The sequence below is a fragment of the Furipterus horrens genome, unplaced genomic scaffold (assembly GCF_987537825.1).
Source record: "Furipterus horrens unplaced genomic scaffold, mFurHor1.1.pri manual_scaffold_7, whole genome shotgun sequence".
Lineage (NCBI taxonomy): Eukaryota > Metazoa > Chordata > Mammalia > Chiroptera > Furipteridae > Furipterus > Furipterus horrens.
Genome location: NW_028327177.1, coordinates 28,037,798 through 28,065,640, shown reverse-complemented (window position 1 = coordinate 28,065,640; position 27,843 = coordinate 28,037,798). Strand labels below are relative to the sequence as shown.

Here is a 27,843-nt window from a genome sequence, read left to right as displayed (position 1 = left end):
TTTGCCAGGTATTATACTGAATCTGTATATTGCTTTGGATGGTATTGTCATCTTAACATTAACAATATTAAATGTTTCATTCATAAACACCTTCTTTTGCTTTTTTACAGGGAAGTAATTATTATTACTTCTTGACCAACTGACCCTTTTATTTATATATAATGTCCACCTTTGTCTCTTGTAATAGTTTCTGACTTAAAGTCCACAAGTATAGCCACTAACATCTATTGGTATACCATTTGCATGGAATATCTTTTTTCATCTTCTGATTTTCAGCCTTTTGTGTCTATGGGTGGGTCTAAGGTGAGTGTTATAGACAGCATATAGTTGGATCATTTTTTAAAAAACTTATTCTGCCAATCTTTGTCTTTTAATTCGTGAATTTAATCCATTTACACTTATGGCGGTTACTGATAAAGATGGACTTTCTTCAGCCATTTTGGTGTTTTTTTAATGTCATATATTTTTGTTCCTCAATCCATCTAATAATATCTTTGTGTTTAATTTATTTTTCTATTGTATATTTTGATTCCTTTCAATTTCATTTTTGGCATATTTTAAATTATATTTTTAGTACTTATCTTGGAAATTACAATTAAAATCTTATATTTAGAACAATCTAGTTTCAATTTATACAAACAGTTTCAATGGCATATAGAAACTCTACTATTATACAGCCTTGTCTCTTTTGTTACTGTAAAAATTATCTTTATACATTGTTGTCAATAACCTATATTTACAAATATTGTTTTATGCATTCATCTTCGAAACCATTAAAGAAACAAAGTGAGAATTACAATACAGAAATACCATAATACTGGCTGTTTCATTTACTTATGTAGTTACCTATACTGGCATTCTTTCTTTCTTCATATGGCCTTGAGTTACTCTCTAGTGTCCCTTCATTTTAGTCTGTAGGAGTCCCTTTAGCATTTCTTATTGCGTTGGTTTCATAGCAACAAACTCCCTACTTTTTATCTGGAAATGTCTTTATTCATCCTTTATTTTTGAAGATTAGTTTTTGTGAGATATATAATTATTAGTTAATTGTTTTTTTCCCTTTCAACATTTTAAATATGTTGTCCTACTACTCTCTGGTTTCCATGATTTCTGATGACAACTAGGCTGTTAATTTTGTAGAGGAGCCCTTGTACACGTTATATCACCTTTCTCTTGTTGATTGCTCAGTCTTTCTTTGATATTTGACAGTTTTATTACACTGTGTCCTGGTGTGAATTTCTTTGAGTATATCTTACTTGTAGTTTGTGAGATTCTTTGATGTGTAGATTCATGTCTTTTGTAAAATTTGGGATGTTTGCGGCCTTTATTTCTTCAAATATTCTTTCTGCCCCGTTGTCTCTCTCTTTTTCTGAGACTCCCACAATGATGTGATATGTGTGTCCCACAAGTTTCTTTGACTCTGAGGGTTTTTTCCATTATTTTTTCTTTCTGCTCTACAGACTAGGTAATTTCAGTTGTCCTAACTTCAAGTTTGCTGATCTTATTTTCTGCCTGTTTACCTACACACACTATTGAACCTCTCTAGCAAATTTTTAATTATAGCTATTTACTTTTCTAGCTCCAGAATTCCCATTTGGTTTCTTTTTATAATTTCTGTCTCTGTCCAGATATTCTCTATTTATTCATATACTATTTTTCTTCTTTTCTTTAGTTTCCCCCCATGGTTTTCTTTAACTCTTTGAGAATATGTAAGACAGCTGATTTAAAGTCTTTGCCTACAATGTCCAATGTCTGGGCTTCCTCAAGGATGTTTTCTTTCACTTTTTTTCCTGTGAATGAGTCAGACTTTCACGCTTATTTGTATATTTTGTGATTTTTTTGTTAAACTAGATATTTTGAATATTATAATTATGGAAATCAGAATCACTCCTCCCTCTCGAGAGTTTGCTGTTGTTCCTTGTTAAGGGCTATAATCACCCACTCACCTAATGAGCTTCCAATACAGTTTTTGCAAAGACAGTACTTTTAATTCGTAGGTGGTCACCTAAGTCTCTGTTGCATTATCTCAGTAGTCAGCCAGTGACCTGACAGAAATTTCATTAAATACCTTGAACCAAAAAGAAAAAAAAGCATACTATCATTTTTGCAGATTGGCTTTGAGCAAAGGTAGTCCTTCAATGGTTGGACAGGCTATCTATAACTCTGCCTTAGCTTTCACTTCCTGCTTCTGCAGACCCTAAAGCATAAGCCAGAAGTACAATCAGGGCTGTTCTGAGCATGGATCATGTTCTGAACAGGCACATTACAATACCTATTTTTGCCCCACCCTGTAGTATTTCTTTGTATGTATATACCATATTTTATTTTCCGTCTATTAGTTAATGGACATTTGGATTGTTTTCACTTTTTGGCTGATAGGAATAATGCTGCTATGACATTATAGACTATTTCTGCATGAGATATATGTTTATATATCTAATTTCTGTTAAAAAAACAAGCTTATTTAGATATAATTGGTATACAATGGACTTATATTAAAAATTTATAATTTGATGAATTTTGAAATATGTGTAATTCTGTGAGTTAATCACAATAAAATAAACATTTTCATCACCCTAAAAAATTTCCACATGCCCCTTTGTAATCCCATGGAACTCTATAACCCTGTCTTCCTGTACCCGCTGATCAGCTTTCTGTCACTAAGCATTAGTTTGCATTTTGTAGTATTTTATATTAGTGGAATAATACAATATTGTTTTTTTGGTCTGGTTTCTTTCACTCAACATAACTATTTTGATTTTCTTCCATGTTGTTGTATGTATCAGTAGCTCCTTACTTTACTGCAGAGTAGTATTCCATTGCAGATTTATATCACAACTTGTTTATCCACTCACCTATTGATATTGGATTTTTTCTACCTTTTTAGCTACTACAAATAAACCTGTTTGAACATTTTTGTACACATCTTTTTTGTGGACTTTTAAAATTTATCTTTGGTTAATATTTAGGAATAGAATGTCTAGGTTGTATGGTAGGTATCCGTTTAACATTTTAGGAAATGGCCAAACTATTTTCTAAAGTGAAAAACAGTGGCCATTCCAACAATAGCTAACTATTGTATCATTTTACATTACTATTAGCAGTGTATGAGAGTTCTAATTGTTTTCAAGTATTTTGTACATATATAAAAACACAAAACAGCTATACCCAGTCTAACTTATCAAATATCGATATTTTGCTTATTCTTATAAAAGTATTTAAAATTGTTTGAAACGTAACCTACTTGCCTTATTTTAAAATAAAAATTTCAGATACAATTTAAGTACCTTGTATTCCCGACCCGTTTTATTCTCCCATCTCTTCTTCTTTGAATTACTATCCTAAATTTGGTGTTTATCTTTGTGAGAATGTATTTAATATTGTTTCTAAATATATATGTAGCTATATGCATATATACGTGCTATATATTAGTATACTAGGGTGTGTGTGTGTGTGTGTGTATGTGTGTGTGTGTATTCTTTGGCTGATTTCTGTATGTGCCCTGACTGGGTATTGAACGCACAACCTTGGTGTATTGGGATGTTGCTCTAACCAACTGAGCTATCCATCCAGGTTAGCTTATTTTTCTTATTTTTTAAATAAGAAAAAAAAAAAAAAGATAGAGTACATACTTTAAAGAACACAGGTTGAAAACCACTTTTGGATTCTTAAAACCAAACAAGAAAATCAGTGCCCAAATATTTTTCCCAAGACATGAATTTGGTACTTTTTTTTTTTTTTTTTTTTGGTTGGCTCCAAGACAAACGGCGTACAGGAACAACAAAAAGTTTAGTATTTCATGATTATTTATTATTGTGTTTACACAGGATGGGGCAAAAGTAGGTTTAGTTATTTATATAGAAAATAATAAAATAATACAATAATAAACTTCTGTGTACTTAAAATTGTCAACCTCCATTTATCTACATCATAGTAAATCAACTACTCCTATTTATTTTAAATATCTGGCTATTTTTTAAATTGCCACACAAATAAGACTAGGCCCTTTTTCTTTCTCTAGAAAACGAACAAGACTGGAGCTTCTATTGTAGAACACTTAGGTCTTTCATACAATTAGTGGAACCATTTTCTTTATAACTCTTGAACCATGGCTTCAACCTGTTTCTTGCAGGTAAGGCAGATAATAAGACATTACTTAAATAACTTATTTGCCTAATTTAGTAAGTTTTAATAAGACACAAATTACCTGGGTAATTAATCAATGCTTTTTGTGAGGGCACAGTTGCTCTGAATTAGCAATTAGCTGCTCTTTTATTTTTTAAAACTTAACCCATATTTTCAATAACAAAATATCTAAACACTTTGGCATCATCAGTTATGCTTCTTTTCTATTGCAGTTTTTAAAGTTCTTCAAGAAATCATAACTTAAATTTCAGTAGAGCTTCACCAATTTACTTCTTAAGTATTTTCAATTAAATGCAACAACACGGGTGGGTATTTTAATAACTTTATAAGTTGTGTATTTTCAAATGCAGTGGTAGGTGTTTTCTTCAGCGGTTACTAAAAATAAAAGACACTGGTCAAAAAATTTAGCCTGATGTCCTATACTATTCCTTTAAGCTCAGTGTATATTTTTCCAAGATAGGTACTCGAGTCTGTTGACTTTGTTAGTTTGCAAAGTACTAGAAGGAAATACACTATTTTATACATTCTTTTCTGCCTTAAAAACCAACTCTGACTCTTAAAATTCCGAATTCATTCCTTATCTGCTAGTCCCTTTTCACTTTTGTCTGTAGGAGTTAATTTCCTTCTTCCTTCTGATATTCAGGCCCCGTTTCTTTAGTCCCAAATTAGTCTGCAATCCAATGGTTCGCCACGGTGTTTTCTCTGCCCTTACTTCTTGGTCCTGCATCAGTAAATTTGGCAACACTGAACCACTGCTTCTTCAAAGTAAAAAACAAAACAAAACGCGAGAGCTTGTTTACATGCTTGGTTAAAAGGCATTCCCAGCTCTTCAATTTTTCTTTGCACACCCGCCCTGCCTCCAGCAAATAAGCCTCAGATCTATCTACTCTGAATGCCCCCCTCCCCTGCGCCGCTCTTACTACCTACAGCCTTAAGAGCTTTATTGCCCTGCCTACTGCACCCGAGTTTCTCTTCGCAGGCCTTACACTTCCCAAGACAAACGTTAACCATTTATTTTTCAGGGTTTTAAACACTGGGACCTGCTTTCTCCCACCTGGGACCTGCGGACCTCGGAGTTCCCCAACCCGACCTCCACCACCCGCAGCCACTCTCTCCCGGGAGCGCCACTTCCGGATCTCGGGTGTCTCCACATTACCGGTCCGCCCACCTCCTCCGGGCACTTCCTAAAGCTTTGTCTTGACCACTGGCGGGGGTCGAAGCTGGGATGTAGGCTAGCACAGTGCCTGAGGTCTCCTTCTAGAAGAAGCACTGAGTGGCCCCCTTTAGCCTAAGAACTCAGGTGCTGCTGCGGAGTCGGGTGGTGGCAGTGGAGGGACTGTTTGTTTTGAGCACCGAGTGGGTCACACCCGGAAGTGGCGCGTACAGGAGAAGCGTCCACACCGGGCGCCGGTCCCGGAGGTACAGGAAGGTGGAGGGGACACCAAGGTACCTGTTAGCTTGAGTGTCAGCCGAGGTTGGGGTAGGGCAGGAGCCGGGAGCCGGTTTCCTTCTGGCTCTGGTTCTGTGACGGTAGATCCCGCTGGGTTCTGGGAGGGGAGGGCCTTGTGGGGGCGGCGGGGATGGTGAAGGAGTGCAGCGGTCGAAAGGGAGCCGCTTCATTCTCTTCCTGGGGATTCGGTGTCTTCAGGTCACCACCCCACCGCCCCTCCTCGGCAGGCGAGTTAAGGGGAGTTATACTAGTGAGGTAGTCGCCCCTGGAGCTGAGTGCACTAAGTTTTTTCTGCTTTTGGGAGGAGGTGAGCGGCCGCTTTTGGTGGGGGCTTGCTTTTCGGCCTCTTCTACCTCTTGTGAGAAGTGATTTTTTTTTTTTCCGTCGCTGCACCATCCACTGAGTTCTAATATTTCTGTCTTTACCCCCTTCAGCTTCTGACTTTGACTCCTCTGCACCTTAAACAATGCTGGAGTCATATGTGACTCCAATTTTAATGAGCTATGTGAATCGCTACATCAAGAACTTAAAGCCATCAGATCTACAGCTTTCACTATGGGGTGGAGATGTGGTTCTCAGCAAGCTCGAATTAAAGTTGGATGTGCTGGAACAGGTAAATTGTGTAGCTGTCATTTATTGGACACCCTTTCAGCTTGTTTAGAAGTAATCCATTGTTTCCTACACTTTGGCTTTATGTTTTAAAAATTAATCTTTTTCTGCTAATGAATTTTGTCTACCCTAAAAGTATACAACTTCCTTTACAGAATATTTTTTATGGTTTATTTTTAGTGATGGTTTATTAGACTTTGATTCCCAAAAGTTGCCTCATCAACTAGGAAAACAATTTCATTGTTCTTGCTGTTGGAATTGCTCAGCCTGTTTACTCAATTCTCAAGTTTTACCAAATATGCTAATTTACATTGCTAAGATTTTGCATGATGCTTAAAAGTAATACATTCCCATTCTCTTTGAGGAATGGAAGAGTCTGGAAGACAGCAAGATGTTCAGGAAAGTTCTGTCTCTTGGTAGGAAAGATCACATTACCCTTGGCATCTTCAGAGTATTGAGTGGACACAGATTGAGAATGCCAGCAAAATTGAAAACCTTCTTAACCAGTTCTTTTTAGTTTATTTTCTTTCTTTTAAGGTGAGACTTCTGTGATACAAATGAACTGTAACTTCAAAGTTCATGCAGAGAGTACTTCATTTAGTACTAACATATGTCAGGCAACTCTGTTAGGCTTGAGGATACAAACATTATCTTTGGAAACTCAGAGGAGTCAGAGGCCAGCTGCTTTTTAGGAGATAAAGAAAGATTAATCTGATGGTGATAGTTACTAGTAAGTTTTGGTTATATTCCACTCTTTCCTCTGTTATTGAATAATATAGAGTTAACACTAAAAAAATAATATGCTGGCTATTTCCCCTTTCATTCTTCAAGGTTAATTATCTTATGGGCACGAATGCTAAGTATGTAGCTCAATTTTCACATATGTATACACCTGTGTAATCATCCAGATCATGACGTAGAATATTTCCGGCACCCCAAGTAGCTCTCCTGTGCCTCTTTGTAATCAGTATCCCTCATCCTCCCACATAGATGACTGTTGTGCTGACTTCTATCCACATAGGTAAATATTACCTGTTCTTGAATCATGCATAAATAGGAATTGTGTCTGGCTTCTTTTCTTCAATATTATGACTAATATTAACACATGTTTTTGCATGAGTGGTAGTTTGTACTTTGTATTGCCTTGCAGTGTTCCATTGTATAAAGAGATTCACAATTTACTTACTTATTTTACTATTGATGTACATTTGGATTGTTTCTGCTTTTTGACTGTTGTGAAGAAAGCTCTTACGAACATTCTGTCTTTTTAATTTGTTGATTTTAGAGAGAAGAAAGGGGAGAGAGAAAGAGAGAAACATGGATTCATTATTCCACTTACTTATGCATTTGTTGGTTGATTCTTACATGTGTTTTGACCAGGGGTCTGACCTACAACCTTGGCCTATCAGGACGATGCTCTAACCAACTGAGCTTCCTGGAAAGGGCTTATGAACATTCTTGAATTTGTGTTTTTGTGCACATAGGTATTAATTCCCCTTAGGTCTATACCTAAGCGGTAGTCATAGATTTTAGCTTTAATGGATATTGCCAAATAGTTTTCTGCAGTGGTTGTACCAATTTGTCGTCTTACCAACAATGTATGAGGGGTCCCAGTTACTTCACACTTATGTTATTATTTGATGTTTGATATTTTAATTTTAGCCCGTTTGGTGGGTGTATAGTGGTATCTTGTAATTTAAAATTGTATTTCCCTGATGATTAATGATGTTAAGCACTTTCACATGTTGTTCATTGGCTATTTGGATATCCTCTTTTGTAAAGTTTCTGATTCTTTTGCCTTTTTAAAAAAATTGTGTTTTCTGTCTTTTACTTATTGTTGTTAGGAGTTCTTTATATATTTTGGAAATGAGTCATTTGGCAGATATATGTTTTGCAGTATCTTCTCCCAGTGTGTAGATTGTCTTTTTGCTCTCTTAAAAATGTCTTTTGATAAACAGAGTTCATATTATTGAGGTCTAATTTGTCAGTTTTTCCTCTAACTTTTCATGTCTTGTTTAAGATATCTTTGCTTACTCCAATGCAAAGGTACTTTACTGTGTTTTCTTTTAGAAGCTCAGTTTTTTTCTATGATTCATCTAAAATTATTTTTCTGCCCTTGAGAAGTAGAAATCAAGATTCATTTTTTCTCCTTGATTTTCAATTAAGCTACACCATTTGTTGAACCATTCTTACCCTACTGAAGGGAAGTCTTTGTGTAAATCAGGTTGTGAGATGTATGGATTAATTTCTGAATTCTTTATCTGTTCAGTGGTGTGTCTGTTCTTGTGTCACTACCATATTGACTTCTACAGTGAGTCTTGACAGTGTAATTTGTACAGCGTTGCTCTTTTTTCCTCAGCGTTGTCATAACTATTGTAGGTCCTTTGCATTTAAATATACATTTGAATTTCAGCTTGTACATTCTAGAATGTCCCAGAAAATGGAAACCCATCAACCTTTTTAATTGAGGTTATGTTGAATCTATAGATTAATTTGGGAGGAAGTAACATGTTAACATATATTTTGTTGACATAGTATTAAGATTTTTAAAAAAGGATTGTCGCTCTTCCTGAGAGAGAGGGAGAGAGAGAGAAACATCAATGTGAGAGAGAAGCATTGATTGGTTGCCTCCCGTATGTGCCCCTACTGGGAATTGAACCCACAACCTAGGTATGTGCCCTGACTGGGAATCTAATCTGCAACCATTTGGTGTATGAATGACACTCCAACCAACCAACTGAACTACCCAGTTTGGGCTCTTTTTAGAGTATTATAGTTTTAACTCTTACATTGAGGTCTTTGATTCATTTTGAGTTAATTTTTATATGTGGTGTAAGGTTCCAACTTCATTTGTTTTTGCTTGTGGGTATTCAGAGTTCCAAACCTTGTTTATTAAAGTGTCCTTTCCCCATCGAATGGTCTGTCTTCTCAAAAAATCAGTTGGCCATAAATAAGATGGTTTATTTCTTGACTCGCAGTCTCCATTGGTTTGAATATCTTTCTTTTTGTCAGTGTCACATTGTTTTGATTATCATAGCTTTGTAGTAAGCTTTGAAATCAGGAAGTGAGAAATCTCCAACTTTCTTTTTTTATTAGTCTTTTAATTTTTAAAAATTGATTTTAGAGAGTTGGGTGGGGGAGAGTGAGAGAAAGAGAGACAGAGAGACAGAGAGAAAGAGAGAGAAACATTAATTTGTTGTTCCTTTTATTTATACAGTCATTGGTTTCTTGTATGTGCCCTGAGTGGGGAGTGAACCCACAGCCTTGATGTGTGAGGATGATGCTCTAACCAACTGAGCTACCTGGCTAGGGCTTCATTAGTTTTTTAAATTAACCATGAAGTCATGAGGATCAGAAGGTTTTTTTTGTTATTGGAAAGTTTTAAATTACTGATTTAACTTCTTAACAGATATAGGACTAGTTAGACTTTCATTTCTCCTTTTGTTAGTGATTAGTTACGTTTTGCAAAGAATTTCTTAATGTTCTCAAAATCAGAGATCAGAAACAATGGCTTGGGCTTTTGCAAATTAAATCATATTGGAGCACAGTTATTGTTTGTTTACATATTGTCTATTGCTGTTTTTGTAAACTAAAATAGCAGAGTTGCATTTTTTTGCATCCATCTTGTATGGGACTCTGCTTCCTGGACTTGCATGTGTTATTTCCTTCACCAAGTTAGGGAAGTTTTCTCTCATTATTTTTTCAAATCGATTTCCAATTTCTTACGTTTTCTCTTCTCCCTGTGATGCATCCGTGATGCGAATGTTGGAATGCTTGAAGTTGTCCCAGTGGCTGCTTCTTGTTGGATTTTCTTTTTGTTCTGATTCAGTGTTTTTTTCTTCCTTATGTTCCACATCATTGATTTGATTCTCAGCTTCATTCACTCTACTGTTGTTTCCCTGTAAATTGTTCTTTATTTCAGTTAGCGTATTCTTCGTTTCTTACTGGTTCTTTTTTATGCTGCTGAGGTCCTCACTAAGTTCCTTGAGCATCCTTATAACCAGTGTTTTGAACTTTGCATCCGATAAGATTGCTCATCTCCATTTTGTTCAGTTCTTTTTCTGGAGTTTTGATCTGTTCATTTACTTGGGCCATGTTTCTTTGTCTCCTCTATTTGGCAGCCTCCCTGTGTTTGTTTCTATGTATTAGGTAGAGCTGCTATGACTCTCTGTCTTGGTAGCATGACCTAATGTAGTAGGTGTCCTGTAGGGTCCAGTGGCACAGCCTCCCCTATCACCCAAGCTGGATACTCGAGGTGTTGCCTTTGTGTGAGCTGAGTATGTACACCCTCCTTTTGTAGCTGAGCCTTGGTTGCTGTTAGCAGATCAATGGGAGGGATTTGCCTGCCAATCAGGTGCAAGGATTGGCTGTGACAACTGACCACCAATCTCCGCCCCCTGTGGAGGATCAGCTGTGCAGGGGTAGGGTGGTGGTGCTCCACTGTGATCTGTAGCTGTCCACTGGGTGCGCTGGCCATGGGGTTTCTCCAGTGGGGCAGTGTTTTGCTTGAGGCCACCCTGCCTGAGCTGTAAAGCAATCTGAGATGGTTGTTACTTGTGCTGGGCTTGGAGATTCCCAGGTGTAGCCAAGCTGTGAATCTAGGCTGGCTGCTAGTGCCAGACCTGGGGCCACTTTGCCAGTGGTATGGCAGTTGGGGTGTCACTGAGGCCAGCTGTTGCTTGTTTGAAAGGATTTAGGAAATTTTGAAGGATGAGCCAAGACCAGCCATTTATATGGAAAAGCCACTGTTAACAGCTGTAAGTTGGGTGAGACAGAGCTTCAGGGGATCTCCAGAGTTGGGGCAAACAGTGTTAGCCAGGTTGATGGAGTCACAGACATGGCATCCACTTGCTGGCTCTTTGACTTTGTTTGGGGAGGGCTCAGAAAAGAGACAGTGGCCTCTGCCCACCTTTCTGCCTGGGAGAAAGCTGTGCCCCAGCTCTTGCTTTGATGCCAGACACTTCAGTTCCTTCCTGTATTCCGCTGGTCCCATTCAAGCTGCTACCCCAGTGCTGGAGCTCAAAGGGAGTGAATCTGAGTAGACGAGTCCATTTGTGGGTTCTTTAATATGAACTGCTTGGGGCTCCATATGTTTCTTCCACCAACTCAATCCCCACTGGTTTTTGCAACCAGAAGCTATAGGGACTTATCTTCCTGGCACTGGAACTCTGGGCTGGGGGGGTCTGGTTTGTGGCTGGGACTTCTTGCTCCCAAGATATTCCTCCCAAATTTTTATCCATCACACATGGATGTGGGACCAGCCCATTCCTCGTCTCTGCCTCTTTGCAGATAGTTGTGGTTTCTTTAATTCTGTAGTTGTTAAACTTCCATTCAACTTGATTTCTGATGGTTCTGAGTCATGGTTGTGCTATAGTTTAGTTATAATTTTGATGTGGTGGTGCAGGATGCAAGCCATATTGACTGTAAGTTATACCATTTTTTTTAACTTCCTTTTTTTACAGGGCCTCTTGGTCAACAATAAATTAATAGCTGGTTAGGGCTCTCTGTTGTCTTCTCAGCACAACCAGACAGTACCCAGGGATATGTGAAACAATAGCAAGGCCATATTTGGCTGTTTTGTGTTCTGGATCTCTTACTTTTCTGCTTGGTCTGCTGTTTTGTTGCTTGTACCAACTAATATTGTGACTGCCTTATTGTTCCTGAGATTTTGGTGGTTTTGATAACTTGGCCAGTTTTGTCATGTTTTTTAGGGTGAGAATTTGCTAAACTTTTGATTAAGAATTCTTGAAGTTATCTTATATTCTTTTTTTATTAGTTGTAAAAACCACATAACAATTTACCCTCTTAACCATTTTTAAGTGTATATTAACATTAACTCTGTACATTGTTGCTCAGCAGATCTCTAGAACTTTTCATCTTCCAAACCTAAACTCTATACCCACTGGATAACTCCTTCCTCCCTCTTCCCTTAGTCCCCCTGAGAATGACCATTCTATTTTTTGTTTCTGAAAATTTGGCTACTTTAGTTATCTCATATAAGTGGAATCATGATATATATATTTGTGTATGTGTGTGTGTGAGAGAGACTATAGTGTTTCACTTAGCGTAATGTGCTCAGTGTTCATCTATATGTCATAATGTAGCATATGACAGAATTTCCTTTTTTTTGAAGCTTGAGTAATATTTGATTGTATGTACGTACCACATCTTCTGCATCTTCTTTATTTATTTATTATTTATTATTATTAGTTTTTATCCTCACCTGAGGACATTCTTTCCTTGCTTTTTGGAAAGAGAGGAGTGGTGGGAGGAAGGCAGAGAGAGATAGAGAGAGAAGAGAGAAACATCCATCTGCTGCCCTGTTGCACATACCCTGGCTGGGGATTGAACCTGCAACCTGGGCATGTGCCCTGACTGGGAATTGATCTCATGACATTTTGGTCCATGGGACGTGCTCCAACCAACTGAGCCACATAGGCCAGAGCAGAATAGTTTTTAATAGCTTACCTAGAATTAGATTTTTGAGAGCTGTTCAACTTGTTTCTTCATTTCTTTTGATACTAATGTCCTTTGTACAGTCATTGTTCTGGTTTTAGGGATGCATTTTTCACAATGTATTTCTGAATAGTTACAAATGAATAAAAGATTTTTAAGTTGTAGAATATATTTTGAGAAGAAAAAAGAATAAAATGACTAGTGTGTGATTGTCTTAGGGATGATCTATTATAACAATCAATATTTTTGCTTTGCCTTTTACAAGGTGTGTATGCATTCTCATTTGTTTATCACAATGAGTCTGTGATGAGGAAATGTTACAGTCTTGCTTTTATAGTCAGGTGGTAAGTGTAACATTTCATTTGGATTTCCCATATGGGCAAAGTGGTTCAAAATTCCATGTTCTAATATAGAATGCTGCCTCTTGTGTTAGTGTTTGGTTAGTAGTTAAATTGATTATATTGATGATACTAAGGTCTTTGAATCTGATTCAGGTTTTTTTTAATGTCTTCCTGAAAAAATTCAGTTTGGCCCATAGACAGCAACTTTGGTAGCCATTTCACAAATGTATCATGTTAACACAAATCAGGGAGTGGTAGAGGTGGAAGTATTAGTGGCTCGTTGTCCAGACAGATGTATTTGGAAAGGCATTTAGTACTCATAATGAAGATATAGATGCTGTATAATTGTGGTAAAAGCAAGTGTTTGGCATCATATTTTCCAGATTTGTGTCTTGGCTCTCCTAGATGAAACAGGGAAGTTACTTTGCCTTTTTTTGCCTCCTATTCTTCATTTGTATTTACCTTTTGGGGCTTTTATAAGGATTAAATAGTTGCATGCAGAAGAAGTTCTTAGAGTATTGCCTGATACTCAGTAAACATTGTTTTTGTTATGGATGCAGAATAAAATATAATATGTCCATGAAATTATTGAAGCTTTAAAATTAATGTAATAATAAAAAATACTTAAAAATTGTGACAATTAGGATAGTAGAAATAGATTTTAGTATTTTGCCTTTTAAAAAACATAATTTGGCCCACACATTTGTAATAATAATAATAGCATCTTAATAATGATTGCTCTTTGAGGAAGACAGTATTTACTCTATACAAATTAATTAGTTTAATTCCCAAAGATACTATTCTTATCCAAATTTTACAAATAAAGACTGAAGAAACTGAGGCACAGATACATTAAACAAGTTGCCCACTGTCATTGGGCTAAATAGAGTAGGATTTTTAAATCCATGTCTGCTGGCTCCAGAATTATTATTGGTCTGAACTACTTTACCGCACTACCTATATATATTTAGCTGTATTGCTACTATTTTGCTAAACCAAGTTGGGCAATTGTTGGATAAATGAATAAGCATAATATTTATCTTACTTTCACAATCAGAATTACAAAAACTGTAAAAATGTGGTTGAAATACAATCTAAATACAGTTTATTTTTTTCTTCCTTTGTTGGTTTTTAACAATTTTATTGGAAAGTGAAACAAATTAGTATAAAGTTATGCAGTAACAGTTATGTTTTCATTTTTAACCTCTTTCCAGTAATAATGGAAACCAGTCAGAATACATTTCTAACTGATGACCAAATAGTATCCAGGTACAATCCTCAATTAGATAAAGCTTAATAAGTTTTTTTTTTTTAAAGTCAGTCAATTTTTAGTTTGTCAGGTCATTCTATCTATTTCAATGGTGCTTTCAACTTGGCTTATAATGCTATGCTATTTGTAGTTTAAAACGCATTTGAGGACATATTTTTAAGTGGAGGTTTTAAACAGTATACCACTGTAGTTATCTCAAGTACTGCTGCTATCTACTACTGTGACCACCACTACCACTACCATGTATATATTTCCATTCAGAACTAATGGCCTACACAAATTAAGTAGTTTGTTAAATATCATCTGCACAATTGATTTTTGTATTTTAACAAGTTATTGATGCTATTACGTTTTGATGAACAGTAATTCCCAACTATTTTTGTGTTGGAAATTTTATTTTAAGAAAGCAATTTGAATATTGGGATGAAAAAATATTTACGCACTTATTAACTTTTTTTTATTATTTTGTTTTAAGGAATTGAAATTACCTTTCACTTTTTTAAGTGGACATATTCACGAATTGAGAATCCATGTGCCATGGACAAAACTGGGTTCAGAGCCAGTGGTAATTACCATCAACACAATGGAATGCATTTTGAAACTTAAAGATGGAATGCAGGTATGAAATTATTGTTTGCGTATATTAACCAATTTTATAGTTATTTTTGTTTGATATTGCTTTAACTTTCAGGATCTGTCATCTTTTACATAAATAAATCTTAGCTTATATACTTATTCTTTTTATATGCTTGTTAAAGTAACACAATTAATTGCAAAAGGGTGTTCTAAAATTTAGGTAATATTTTCATACTAAATTCACTTAATCTGATCATAGCCTTAATAGGGATCGTGTAGATTGCTTATTACCTATATCCACTAGAAGTGGTGCCCGATTATGTCCAATTTTCAAGTGAAGATTTTTGAAATTTTGCAAAATAACTGCATGATTTTTAATTTACATGAGATTTCTAAACGAGGTGAAAATCTTAAGTTATTTTTGGGAAGATAAAAATATATTGAATTTGCCTTTATCAGATTTCATTGTTGAAATTTTGACATCAGAAACTGATTCTTTTCTTACTACCTATTTCTTCTCTGACCCATCTTACATTTCCTCTTAGTGTTTTTTTTTTTAAATAAAAGTATAATATTGATTTTTAAGGAGTTTCTACCAAAAATTTACAATCTAGGAAGCAAATAGGTCTGGTCTGCAGCATAATTGTGATATATGTTTTTTACTTTCATCTTGCAGAAAAGTATTATCTCTTTTATTTTCATTACTTTTTCCTTAACCCACATTTAACTTTCAGTTTTAGGGAAGGCTTTCTGGAACGAAATGAAGAAAATTAGTAAATTAACTATTTTTATAAGTAATGTAAGGCAATTTTAGTATATCTGAAGTATAACTTAAATCTCTGTAAAATTAGTTAAGGTTCTTTATGAATTTTTAAAATCATTTCCTATTTTAAGTAGATACTTTAAGTGTCATATCAACTGACTGGCCTGGAATCTCTTTTTCCTTTTATAAGATCTTTGATCCAAACCTGTATTATCCAATATAATTGAACTAATGTAATTCCTGGAAGTAAATAGACCAATGCTATATATTCCCATGAAAATTTATTTTGTGAACTTTAAAAAATTTAGGAGATTGACTTAGAAATCTGTAGATAGTTATATTGCCACAAAGTTTTATTTTACATATATTTTTGGTAACACTTAAATGTTTCTTAATTATCATCTGTCCTTGGAATTCAATTTTTTTGAGTCTGGACTTAGTTATGCCACCCATGCAGTGCTTCATATTATGAGAAAAAAATCCAGACACTAAGTATTTTTTCAACGTGTAGGTGGAAGTTTCAAGGCCAGATGTCCCATAAGAAACACATTTAAGAAAAGGCAAATTACAACTAATTATAGAGGCTGCAGAAAGAGATTTGTAACACATGACTTAGTGCCACCTAGAACTAATATTTGATATTGGACCATGCAGATGGCTACTGCAGGAATGATCAGATTTCCTGCTTGGATGGTATTTGAGACCTGAATTTTGTGGTGTGTATAACAAAAGGTCAAAGTGTCATGATTGTAAACCACTCTCACAATAATATTTTTTACAGATGTTTAAAATTTTGAGGTAGAAAGGATGGTGAATATTGTGGCTGACATTTGGACAAATTATTTAGCAGTGTACACCACTGCACCCTTGGAGAGTAATACTTGCTAGTGACTGAAGTTAATTTTTTAGTGAAACCATAGATGAAACACATTTTTAAAGTTTATTTTCCTATTTTTAGCTTTGATTAGTAAAGTGGGAAATTAAAAAAAAAAATTATTGATTTTGAGAGAGAGAGAGGGAGGGACAGGGAGGGAGAGAGAGAGAGACAGAGATCGAGAGACTGAGAGAGACCAATTTATTGTTCCACTTATTTATACATTCATTGGTTGCTTCTTGTATGTACCCTGACTGGAGATCAGACCTTCAACTCAGTGTATTGGGATGACGCTCTAATCTACTGACCTTTAGTTAGGGCAGTGCAGTGATTTTAAATCAGTGTACTGCAAGAGGCTTTCTGGTGTGCCACAACTTTTTAAAATGTGCAACATCTGACTAGTTAGTCAGGGTCACTGACGTCCTTTCCCTTAGATTGTCAAATAAAAAAAATGACAGCAGCCAACACAACAATAGTCGTCTGGTGAGAATGAATCAAAATTATACCTATTTTTTTTGTCAGATCAGCAAAAAATTTATTTTTTGTTGTGTCACAGAATTTTAGTAATTGGTTTATGTGTGCCATGAAATGAAAAAGGTTGAAAGTTGCTAATGTCTAAGTTTGAAATTTAAGCCACATGAAAACTAAACTTGGCATAAAGTGGATTTTTGGTTAAATAAATTTTTAAAATTTACTTATTGAGGAAGTTTTATTTCTTGTTTGTCATGTTGGATGTTTTTGAGGAGTTTCTGTTGTATACTTGTTTTTTTTCTTGGAAAGATTTTTCTTTTTTTTAGCTGGAGTATTTTTTTTTTAAGTATATTTTATTGATTATGTTGTTACAGTAGTTCCAATTTTTTTTTCCTCCTTGCTCCCCTCTGCCCAGTACCCACCTTCCCTCCAGTAGTCCCGCTCCGCTTAGTTCATGTCCATGGGTTGTGCATGTAAGTTCTTTGGCTTCACCCTTTCCTATATTATTCTTAACTTCCCCCTGTCTATTTTGTACCAACCGATTATGCTTCTTAATCCCTGCACCATTTCCTCATTTCTCCCCCTTCCCCCTCCCAGCTGATAACCCTCCAAATGATCCCCATACCTATGATTCTGTTCCTATTGTGGTTTGCTTAGTTGGATTTGTTTTTATTTTTTAGATTCAGTTTTGATAGTTGTGAGTTTGTTGTCATTTTAGTGTTCATAGTTTTGATCTTCTTTTTCTTAAGTCCCTTGGACATTTCATATATTAATGGCTTGGTGATGATGATGGACTCTTAGCTTTACCTTGTCTAGGAAGCACTTCATCTGCCCTTCCATTCCAAATGATAGCTTTGCTGGATTGAGTAATCTTGGTTGTAGGTCCTTGCTTTTCATCACATTGAATACTGCTTGCCAGTCCCTTCTTGCCTGCAAAGTTTCTTTTGAGAAATCAATGATAGTCTTATAGGCACCCCTTTGTAGGCAACTCTGTACTTCTCTCTTGCTGTTTTTAGGGTTCTCTCTTTATCTTTCACCTTTGGCATTTTAATCATGATGTATCTTGGTGTGGTCCCCTCTGGGTCCATCTGGCCTGGGACTCTCTCTGCTCTCTGGACTTGTATGTCTATTTCCTTTGCAAAATTTGGGAAGTTTTCCTTCATTATTTTCTCACATAAGTTTTCAATTTCTTGCTCATCCTCTTCTCCTTCTGGCACCCCTATGGTTCAGATGTTGGCACATTTAAAGTTGTCCCAGAGGTTCCCAAGCTCCTCATTTTTTTTCAATTCTTGTTTCTTCATTCTTTACTGGTTGACTGTTTTTTTCTTCCTTATGTTCCAAATCATTGATTTGAACCCTGGTTTTCTTCCCTTTACCATTGGTTTTGTGTGGATTTTCCTTCGTTTCACTTAGCATAGCCTTCACTTCTCTTATGTGTTTGCCATTTTCAAGCACATCTGTCAAGCCTGTGAGCATCTTATCATGAGTGTTTGGAATTCTGCATCTGTTAGGCTGGCTATTTCCTCATCTGATAGGTGGGCTATCTCTTCGTCACTTAGTTCTTCCAATGGAACCTTGATCTGCTCCCTCTTTTTGGCCTTACTTCTCTTGTCTCCTCATCTTGACAGGCTCCTGTGTTTGTTTGCCTCTGTGTCTTAGGGTAGAGCTGTCGCTCCTGTTAAATTGTAAGAGGTGGAGCCTTAGGTATTCGTCAGTACAGGGCGACCTGTTTCACCACATTGTGGCGCTGTATATGGGGAAGGGGTCCGAGAGGGAACAATGCTGCTTGCCCAGCACTTGCCCCTTTTCCAGGCACTTCTCCCACTTCCGTATGGGACTGGGGCCTCTCTAGCTGTTGTCCTGGCTGTCATTCCCAGAGTGGATTGGTCTGCGGACTTTCTAGGACCGTGGGGGCCCTTTAAACAAGCGGACTCTGCTGAGAGACTGGCAGTTTCTGCCTCTGCCCCAACCCCAATTGGTTTGCACAGACAAAAGCAATGAGGCTTGATTTTCCTCGGTGCTGGGACCATGGGCTGTGAGGTCTGGTGAGGAACTGGGAACACTCCCCAAGTGTCACTCCTGACTTTTTAAAACGTGTAACTGTGCTATCTGCTGGCCTGCCACTGTCGCCGCTGCTGCCACCACCACACTGTGTCTTCTCCGCCTGGCTCCGTCCCTCCTACCTGTCTGGATGAGTACAGTATTCCCTCACTTATTGCGGGTATTATGTTCTAGATCCCCTCACAATAGGTGAAAATACGCGAAGTGGGAACCTTACATTTATTTTAGTATTTATATATATTTTAAGGCTTTCTAAGCCCTTCCCACACACTTATAAATCCTTCCCACACACTTATAAACCGTTCCCACTCCCTTATTAACCTTTTCCACACTTTTATAAACACTACTTATGTTCTTAAACATATTCTACACTCTTAAAACTATGTAACTTTAACAACATACATATACAGTACCACAAAATCCTGCGAAATAGTGAAAAATCTCTGATAAATAATTAAATATAATATTTTAAGAAATCCCGCAATACATGGAGGCCAAGATAAGTGAACCCTGATATAGGGAGGGACTACTGTATTTCTTCTTTATATCTTTGTTGTTGGATTTCTATGCAGTTTGATTTTCTGGAACTTCTGGTTGTTTGTGGTTTTGAGATAGTTGTATTCCTTCTTAGATTTGGAGGGAAATGCAGCGTGTCTGTCTATGCTTCTATCTTAGCGGAAGTCCAAGAATCGAACTGGAGTATTTTTTTAAAAAACTTATTTATTTTTTTGAAGAAAGGGGAAGGGAGAGAGAAAGAGTTGGAGAGAAACATCAATGTGAGAGAGAAACATTGTTTGGTTGCCTCTCATACGCACCCCTACTGGGGACTGAACCCACAACCCAGACATGCTCTGACCAGGAATCAAACTAGCGGTCTTTCACTCTGCGAGGCATTGGCTAACCTACTGAGCCACACTGGTCAGGGCTGAGCTGGGGTATTTTTTTTAATCTCTCATAGCTCTTCTATTTTAGGAAGATGAAAGTCACATTTAGTTTGAGACAACTAAGAAAGTCTCAGTTTCATGAAGGACTTTCTAAGAATGTTATGAATGAATTAAAATATGGGGTTGTAAAAGAAGTGCTAGTACAGCCTTAATTATAGTGTTCAATGTGTGGACACTATAATTTATATGTCTGAGTGCTGTGAACAACAGAAAATACTGGTTTGAGACTTTGCAGCCTGCTGGTAGTTACAAGTTTTCTCTTTCCCTTTAGCCTTGAAAGCATCCCAGCATTAAAGATAATGAAGAGTACAGACTGCAGCTTCTAGTCTTTTTTTAAAGTTTCTGTTTGGTTTGCAAGTTCTGTAGGTTTCCTTTCAATCCTTAAAATGCAGTGGTTCTCTGATTTTTGCTTTGATAATTAGATACTGCTAATTTTATTTTTTATTGAACTTACTCATTTTACCAAGATTTTTTTTTTGAAACTTGCATATCTATTATTTTGAAACTACTGACCCTACATCTGAACTGAGTTGTCTATAGACAGATTATAGTTGGGTTTTACTAGTCTGACAATTTCTGCCTTTTTATTGGAGTGTTTTAGATTATTTATATTCTTTGTAATTTTAAACGTGGTTAGGTTTAAGTCTAATATCTTTTTATTTTCTATTCTAATTTTTGTTCCTTTTTTCTTTCTTTTCCTGACTTTTTGGATTAGTTGGGTATATTTTGTCATTCCATTTTATCTTTATTATTGGTTTATTCCCTATACCTCTTTATTTTTTAGTGGTTGTTTTGGACTGACAATATGCATGTTGAAGTTATCATTGTACAGTTTCAAATAATAACATACTACTTCATGCATAATGTATTATCCTTTAGTATGCCTACAATAGTATGCTTCTTATCTGCCATCATTTGTGTTGATATTGTTATAATTCTTAGTTTTATATGTATGTTACAAACCCATACACATTGTTGTTATTATTTTACTTTGAACAGTCACTTTCTAAGAAATTAGCAACCAAAAAATGTCTTCGTATTTGCCCACATAGATATTTTTGGCGCTCTTCTTCCTTTATGTAGATCAAAGTTTTCATTTAGTGACATTTTACTTCAGCTTGAAGGTCATCCTTTAATATCTTTTGTAGTCCATTTCATCTTGCTACAGATTTTTCAGCTTTTGTTTGGGAAAGTCTTTGCTACTTTCTTTGTTTTAAAATTCTGATTTTTGTATTTAACCTCTGGGGTAATTCCTGCTTACCTGCTTATTGCCAAAGCCTTTTTCATAGTAGCTCTATCTACTTTGTATTCAAAAGAAATAGCAGGAGTTGGAATGAAAGATGGTCAGCTCTTAGAAGGTGAAAGGATGTTAGTGAGTGTAATAGGAAGAAATAGGTTAAATTATTGAACAGATTGCTTCTGTCTACTTAAAAAAATAAAAATAGCCAGTTATTTTACCAGCAAAATGAGTTTATTTGGTAATAGCAGAGAATTGCAATATGGGACCAGCAAGCTATGCTGAACCATATATTGAGCCTGAAGAGACAAAAGGAAGGTTATCTTGTATTAGGTTATAAGAGGAAATTGGAGAAGGTTGTTTTGGACGAGAGTTCATTGGAGAAGAACAAGAGTTCGAGGTTGTGGCTGTTTCTCATTGGCTGCAAACTGTGGTTAGTGCATTGTTGTTGTGGCAGGGAGGGATCTTCCTTTTCATAAAAGCTGGAGATGAAATCTCAAGTGAAAAATGTTTTCCCTTGGCAAAATAATTCTTATCTTCCTTTCTGTTGGTTATATAGGCTGCAGGGAGCGGTATGTGAGTGAAATGCCTCCCTTCAGGGATTCTAGACTCCTTTTTAAATGAGGTTTTCTTTGTTTACTTTCACACTTCCTTTTCTGATTTCTTTTGACACTTTAATAACAAACTCTAATATTTATCAAAAATTTTCACTTTAGATAAGCTATTTGTCCTCATGAACTTTATGCTCCTTGTTTATTAAATGAGGGCTATTGTCTTCTGCTGCCTTGGAAGTTGCTGATTATCTGGGGGAAAGGGTAGATCTCTGATTTCTGGAGCTAGGATTTAAAGCTAAATTTAATCAAAGTCCCATGGTTTCATTTTGAGTCTCCTTTAGTTTTCACCTGCCTCTGCCAACTTTTGCACCTTGAACACACCCTTGTCTTTTCTTCAGTCTGACTCACTGCTCTGAGCCTAGCTAAAATTTTCTGTTTTTACTCTGTTGTTAGCATTCCCTACAATGTTTCCTGTTACATAGTATATTGTATTTTCAGAAGCATAAATCCTTATCTTTCTTTTTACTTGAAATCTAGTAACTTCGATTATCGCGTTTGTTTGGACAAGTCCCCAGTATTTATCTAACTCTGATTGCTGTTTTGGTCTTTACTAGTATTTTCAGTTCCCTTGTGGACATATATATTGGTATGATGTACTTTCACCAGAAATGCCACATATTTAAAATCGAGTCTATTATTTTATTTTAAAATTTATTTATTTATTATTATTTAAAAAATTTTTCATGAAATTTATTGGGGTGACATTCATTAATAGGATAATACAGGTTTTAAGTGTGCATTTCTATTATACAAGATGTATATTGCACAGTGTGCCCACCACCCAAAGTTAAACCATCTTCTATCACCATATATTAGGCCCCCTTCACTCCCCACCAACCTCCCTCCGCCTTTCTTCCCTCTGGAACCACCATACTGCTGCCAGTGTCCATGAGTTTCAGTTTTATATCCCATATATGAGTGAAATCATGTGGTTCTTAGCTTTTTCTCACTGACTGACTTGACTTGGCATAATATACTCAAGGTCCATCCATGTTGTCACAAATGGCAGTATTTCATATTTTCTTAGGGCTGAGTAGTATTTCATTGTATATATGTAGCATATGTTCTTTATCCAGTCCTCTATTGAAGGACACTTTGGTTGTCTCCATGTCTTGGCCACTGTGGATAATGTTGCAATGAACATAGGGGAGCATATATCTTTATTAATACATGTTCTTGAGCTTTTCAGGTAGATACCCAGAAGAGGGATTACTGGGTCATATGGTAATTACTCAATTTTTTGAGGAAGTGCCAGACTTTCCCCCAGTGACTGTACTAGTGTACATTCCCACCAGCAGTGAATGAAGGTTCCCTTTTTTCCACAACCTCTCCAAAACTTGTTACTACTTGTCTTTTTGATAATAGCCATTCTGACAGGTGTGAGGTGGTATCTCATTGTAGTTTTGGTTTGCATTTCCCTAACAGCTAGTGAAGTTGAACATCTTTTCATATAAGGTCTGTCCAGAAGGTATCCATCCATGTATCATGAAAAATAGAGACATTTATTGAAGAAGATACAAGATACAAGAAACATTGTACATAGGACAATTATGCCTCAGTCCCCTTCAGAGTAGGCACCTTAGGACCTTACACAGTTCTCCCAATCGCCATCAGCTGCCCTGTCATATTTTCCAGATTCTCATTGACAGTCTGAAATCTCTTTCCTTTCAAAGGTGATTTTAGTTTTGGGAAAAGCCAGAAGTTGCAGGGCACCAAATCTGGACTGTATGGTGACTGAGTCACCTGGGTGATTTGATGTTTTGCCAAAAAAACTGCATGAGATGTGACACATGAGAGGGTGCGTTGTTGAGATGAAGCTCCTAATCACTAGTTGTCCATAGTTGTGGCCTTCTGAATTATCCAAATGGTTTTAGTGGAGGAATGCTCAAGCTTAACGCAAAATTGGATGTAGATTATTTGCTCAGTCATTTTGAATGCAACGGCCACACAGTACACATGCTCACTCAAGGGTACCTACTGCCCCCACTGACTAGTATAATGAAGTTGTCACTGTTCACATTCCAGTCCACTCTCCTTGGCTGCTAGGTTACATCATTGCTGTGCAAACCATTCTTGTTATATTAACAATAGCTGGACTTTTTCCATATAGACCTTGTATATCTGTTGGCTGTTCGTATGTCTTCCTGGGAGAGGAGTGTGTTCAGGTTCTCTGCCCATTTTTAAATTGGATTTTTTTATTTGGTGTTGAGTTTTATGAGTTTTTAAAATATATTTTGGATATTAACCCTCTATCAGAGCTGTTTGCAAATATCACCTCCCATTTGGTCAGTTGCCTTTCTGTTTTGTTGTTGGTTTCTTTAGCTGTGCAGATGCTTTTTAGTTTAATATGGTCCCCCTTTTTTTTTTGCCTTTACTTCCCTATTCTTTGGGGAAAAATTCATCAAATTTTCTCTACAACCAAGATCCATAAGTTTAGTACCTATGTTTTCTTCTATGTAATTTATTGTTTCAGATCTTATATTATTTTGATCTATTTTGAATTAATTGTTGTACATGGGGACAGACTTTACTCTGTTGATAGTTTCATTCTTTTCCAATTTTCCCACAACCATTTATTGAAGAGGCTTTCTTTTCTCCATTGTGTGTTTTGGGCTCCTTTGTTGAAAATTATCTGCCCATATATATGTAGTTTTATTTGTGGGTTCTCAATTCAGTTCCATTGATCTGTGTGTCTTTTTCTGCCAATACCATGCTGTTTTGATTCTTGTAGCTCGGCTCCATTCCTTTTTTCTCAGGATTGCTCTGGCTATTTGGGATCTTTTGTTGTTCATAGAAATCTGATTTTTTGTTCTATTTCTTTAAAAAATAAATGACATTGGGATTTTAATGGGGTTTGCATGAAATCTGTGTATTGCTTTTGGTAATATGGCCATTTTAGCTATGTTGATTCTTCCAACCCATGACAACAGAGTATCTTTCCAATTGTGTCTTTTTCAATCTTTTTTTATAATGCTTTGTAGTTTTCAGGATATAGATCACTCACATCCATTGTTCAGCTTATTCCTGGATATTTTATTTTTTTGGGTGCAATTGCAAAAGGAATTTTTTTTTCTCATTTCTTTTTCAGAAGTTTCATTGTTAGCATATAGGAAAACAGTGGATTTTTTGTACATTGATTTTGTGTCCTGCAACTTTACTGTATTTGTTTATTGTTTCTAGTAGTTTTTTGGTGGAGTCTTTAGGGTTTTCTATGTACAGAATCATGTTATCTGCAAAAAGGGACACTTGTACTTCTTCCTATCCAGGATTTTATTTTATTTTTTAAAAGTTTCAGTCTCTTTGGTAAACTCCACATTTTAGTCATTAATTTGTTTTCTGAGTGCATTAAATTGCCTGTATTTTGTCACATCTTGTTGAGTGTTTTCAGAAGTGCATTCTTGAATTCTCTGTCATTTATATCACATATTTTCATGTGTTCATGTTTCTTTACTGGAGATCTTTTCATTTTCTTTCTGAGCTGCCTTGCTACCTTGGTTATTCATGGTGTTTGATGGGTTTCTTTTCTGTCTAGGCATCTCTGAATTAGTGACTTGAAGAGGTCTTTCTAGTTTTCAGTTAGGTGGTGCTGAATCACTGGTTATTTTTAACTTTGAAATTCCAAATCTGACCTCTGGCTTCCATTAATATAGCTGTGATGCTTGGGGGTGGGGTTGTCTGGGGAAATTTGGCCGCCTTCTTTGTTTTGCCTTCTCTGTAATGGCAGTCTCATACTTTTGCATGGCCTGCCCTCACCTGGGGATCAGTAAGAGAGAGCTTCCTTTACTCAGGGAAAACAGTGATTCTGTTGTTATAGTTCTCAGGTTTGCAGATAATGTGTGCTGCAACCCAACAGTAAGGCTGATGAAAGGGAAGTTTTGGGTGTCTACAGGGCAGCAGGTCTCTGACTTTCTTTCTTTGTCTGGAATGCTAACCACCTCACAGCTGTGGCGAAACCTTTGTGCTGTGTCCTTGCCCAGGTCTCTCAGCTTAGCCCCAGCTTGCTCTGCTACTCTGGCAGGAGTGCCCTCAGAGTCTCTGCTCCTCTAAGCTGAAGGAAGTGCCAGTCACTGCCTGCTTCCTCCCCTCTCTGGGCTGAGCCTGCTGTGAATTCCGGGCTGCGGGGATGTGTCCCTGGCCAATCTGAACCATCCTTCCTTCTTGCCTCCCCTGTTCGTTCCTGCTTGCCTAGCTTTAGATGCTTCAATGTGCAGATCTCCTGGGCATGCCTGTATGTGGGGCAGGGAATCCTTTCTTGAGTAATAGCTGTTCAACTTGTTGCAATTTCAGGAGGAGAGATCTAAGGGATCTCTCATGGTGCCATTCCTCTGACATTCAGCTCACATTTTAAATCGTCGTCGTCGTCGTCGTCGTCGTCGTCGTCGTCGTCGTTGTCGGCGGCGGCGGCGGCAGCCGTCCGTCTCGAGAGACGATGGTGTAGCTTCTTAAGAGTCTATCTGCACCGCCGAGAATGGCTGTGCAGTCCGACTCGGGAGTGACACGGTATCTGTCTCCTCCCGTGTTGAATCGACATCTTACGATGACGCTGGAGTGTCCTCTCCAGTGAAGCTGAAGCTACAGAGCCTGGGCAGGGTGATATGGAGGGTCTGCTGTTGCCCATGCAGCAGACCCCCCCCTCTCTTCGCAGCTGAAGGGTCCAAGGGAAAGACGGAGTCAATACAGCTTGGCTTCAGGTACGCCGCAGGAGTTGCCGGTGTTGACTACAACGTCGAACCGCCTTAGGGACTCCGGCTCCGGATTTTCTGTCGGGGTTTACTCCCTTAGCCTTTCCCCTGAAGAGGTATGCCGCAAGGCAGCGGAGGTTTTTTGGAGTCAGAGCTTTCCTTCTCTGATGTGCCCTGACTGGAAGATCGAACCAGCGACACTTAGCTCGCAGGCCTACGCTCAATCCACTGAGCCAAACCAGCCAGGGGTCCTCTTTTGTATAAGACACATGCTTTCTTCCTTTCTGCCTTTCTTATTCAAATCTCCCACCCTTTTTTCCCCCCTGCAGGGCAGTCTTTTCAAACCTTATGTCTCTGAGATATTTTCCTCACTTCTCAGAGTATATGGTACTTAGTACTTACTGTACTATTTAGTTGGCCTTTCCTTATAGGGATGGCAACAGAGAAACATGAATAAAATTGTGTCATTTAATAAGTTTGATCCTGAACTATTTACTTAATCTCTTCATGCCTTAGTTTCCTCATCAGTAAGTGGGGATGCTTTTGGACAGGGAATAGTGTCTAATTCATAGCCTTGTTGAGGACTAAGAGATGTGAATATGATGTGGTTATTAACAGTATGTGATAATTGGGAGTGCCATAAGTAAATAATTTTGTTCCTTTTGTCTCCTTTTTTCTTTCTTTCTGCCTTTCTTCTTCCTTCCTTTTCTCCTTGCTTTCTGGTGTTTCTTTCAAGTTTAGTGGTTACAGGAAAGGCTTTTTGGTCAGACAGATCTAGGAGTTCATCCCAGCTCTTTCACTTCCTGTTCTTTGGGCCTTGGGGTGTCTTAAGCCCTAATTTCCTCATCTTTAAAAGACTGAGTCCTGACATGGTCAGTGTTGTTTCTTTGTAAAGGTCACTGTTGTTTCTTTGTGAGATATATTATTGCTGATTAGCTTAAATTGCTCTTAATTTTTTTGTTTAATTTTAATTTAATTTTATTTTAATCTTTGATGCATATAAGTCTTATTTCTCAAGTAGGTAAATAAAGTACCTAGGAGGACACCATCTATTTAAACTACTTATTTTTCTCCTAAAATAAATACCTCAGTAGGTATTCATGCTGAGGGAAGTTATATATAAAAAACAAAGTACGGTTCTATTATTCTGTTCAAGCACTCAATTTCCCCTAGTGAATCATGTTAAAAATTACATGGTAGAATGTGGCTCAGGCCAGAATGCCTCAATATATCCTTTTGTTCTTTTCTACCTAATTTTGGCCTCTTTTCACCTTCCAAATCTAAGAGTGGCTCTAACCACTTCAATTGAATAGTTTAAAAGGAGGGGAGGGGATGATGTTCACCTACTG

General features: G+C 37.0%; 1 protein-coding gene across 1 annotated transcript in view; it reads left to right on the top strand.

Annotated features, from left to right (window-relative positions):
* Positions 1 to 5,519: 5,519 nt before the first annotated feature.
* Positions 5,520 to 27,843, top strand: part of VPS13B (vacuolar protein sorting 13 homolog B) — a 714,607-nt gene continuing 692,283 nt past the window's right edge. The window contains exons 1-3 of the mRNA XM_090283521.1: positions 5,520 to 5,592; positions 6,031 to 6,209; positions 14,748 to 14,891. Coding sequence (XP_090139647.1) covers positions 6,063 to 6,209; positions 14,748 to 14,891 — 291 coding nt within the window. The 5' untranslated portion in view covers positions 5,520 to 5,592; positions 6,031 to 6,062. The remainder of the gene's footprint in view (positions 5,593 to 6,030; positions 6,210 to 14,747; positions 14,892 to 27,843) is intronic.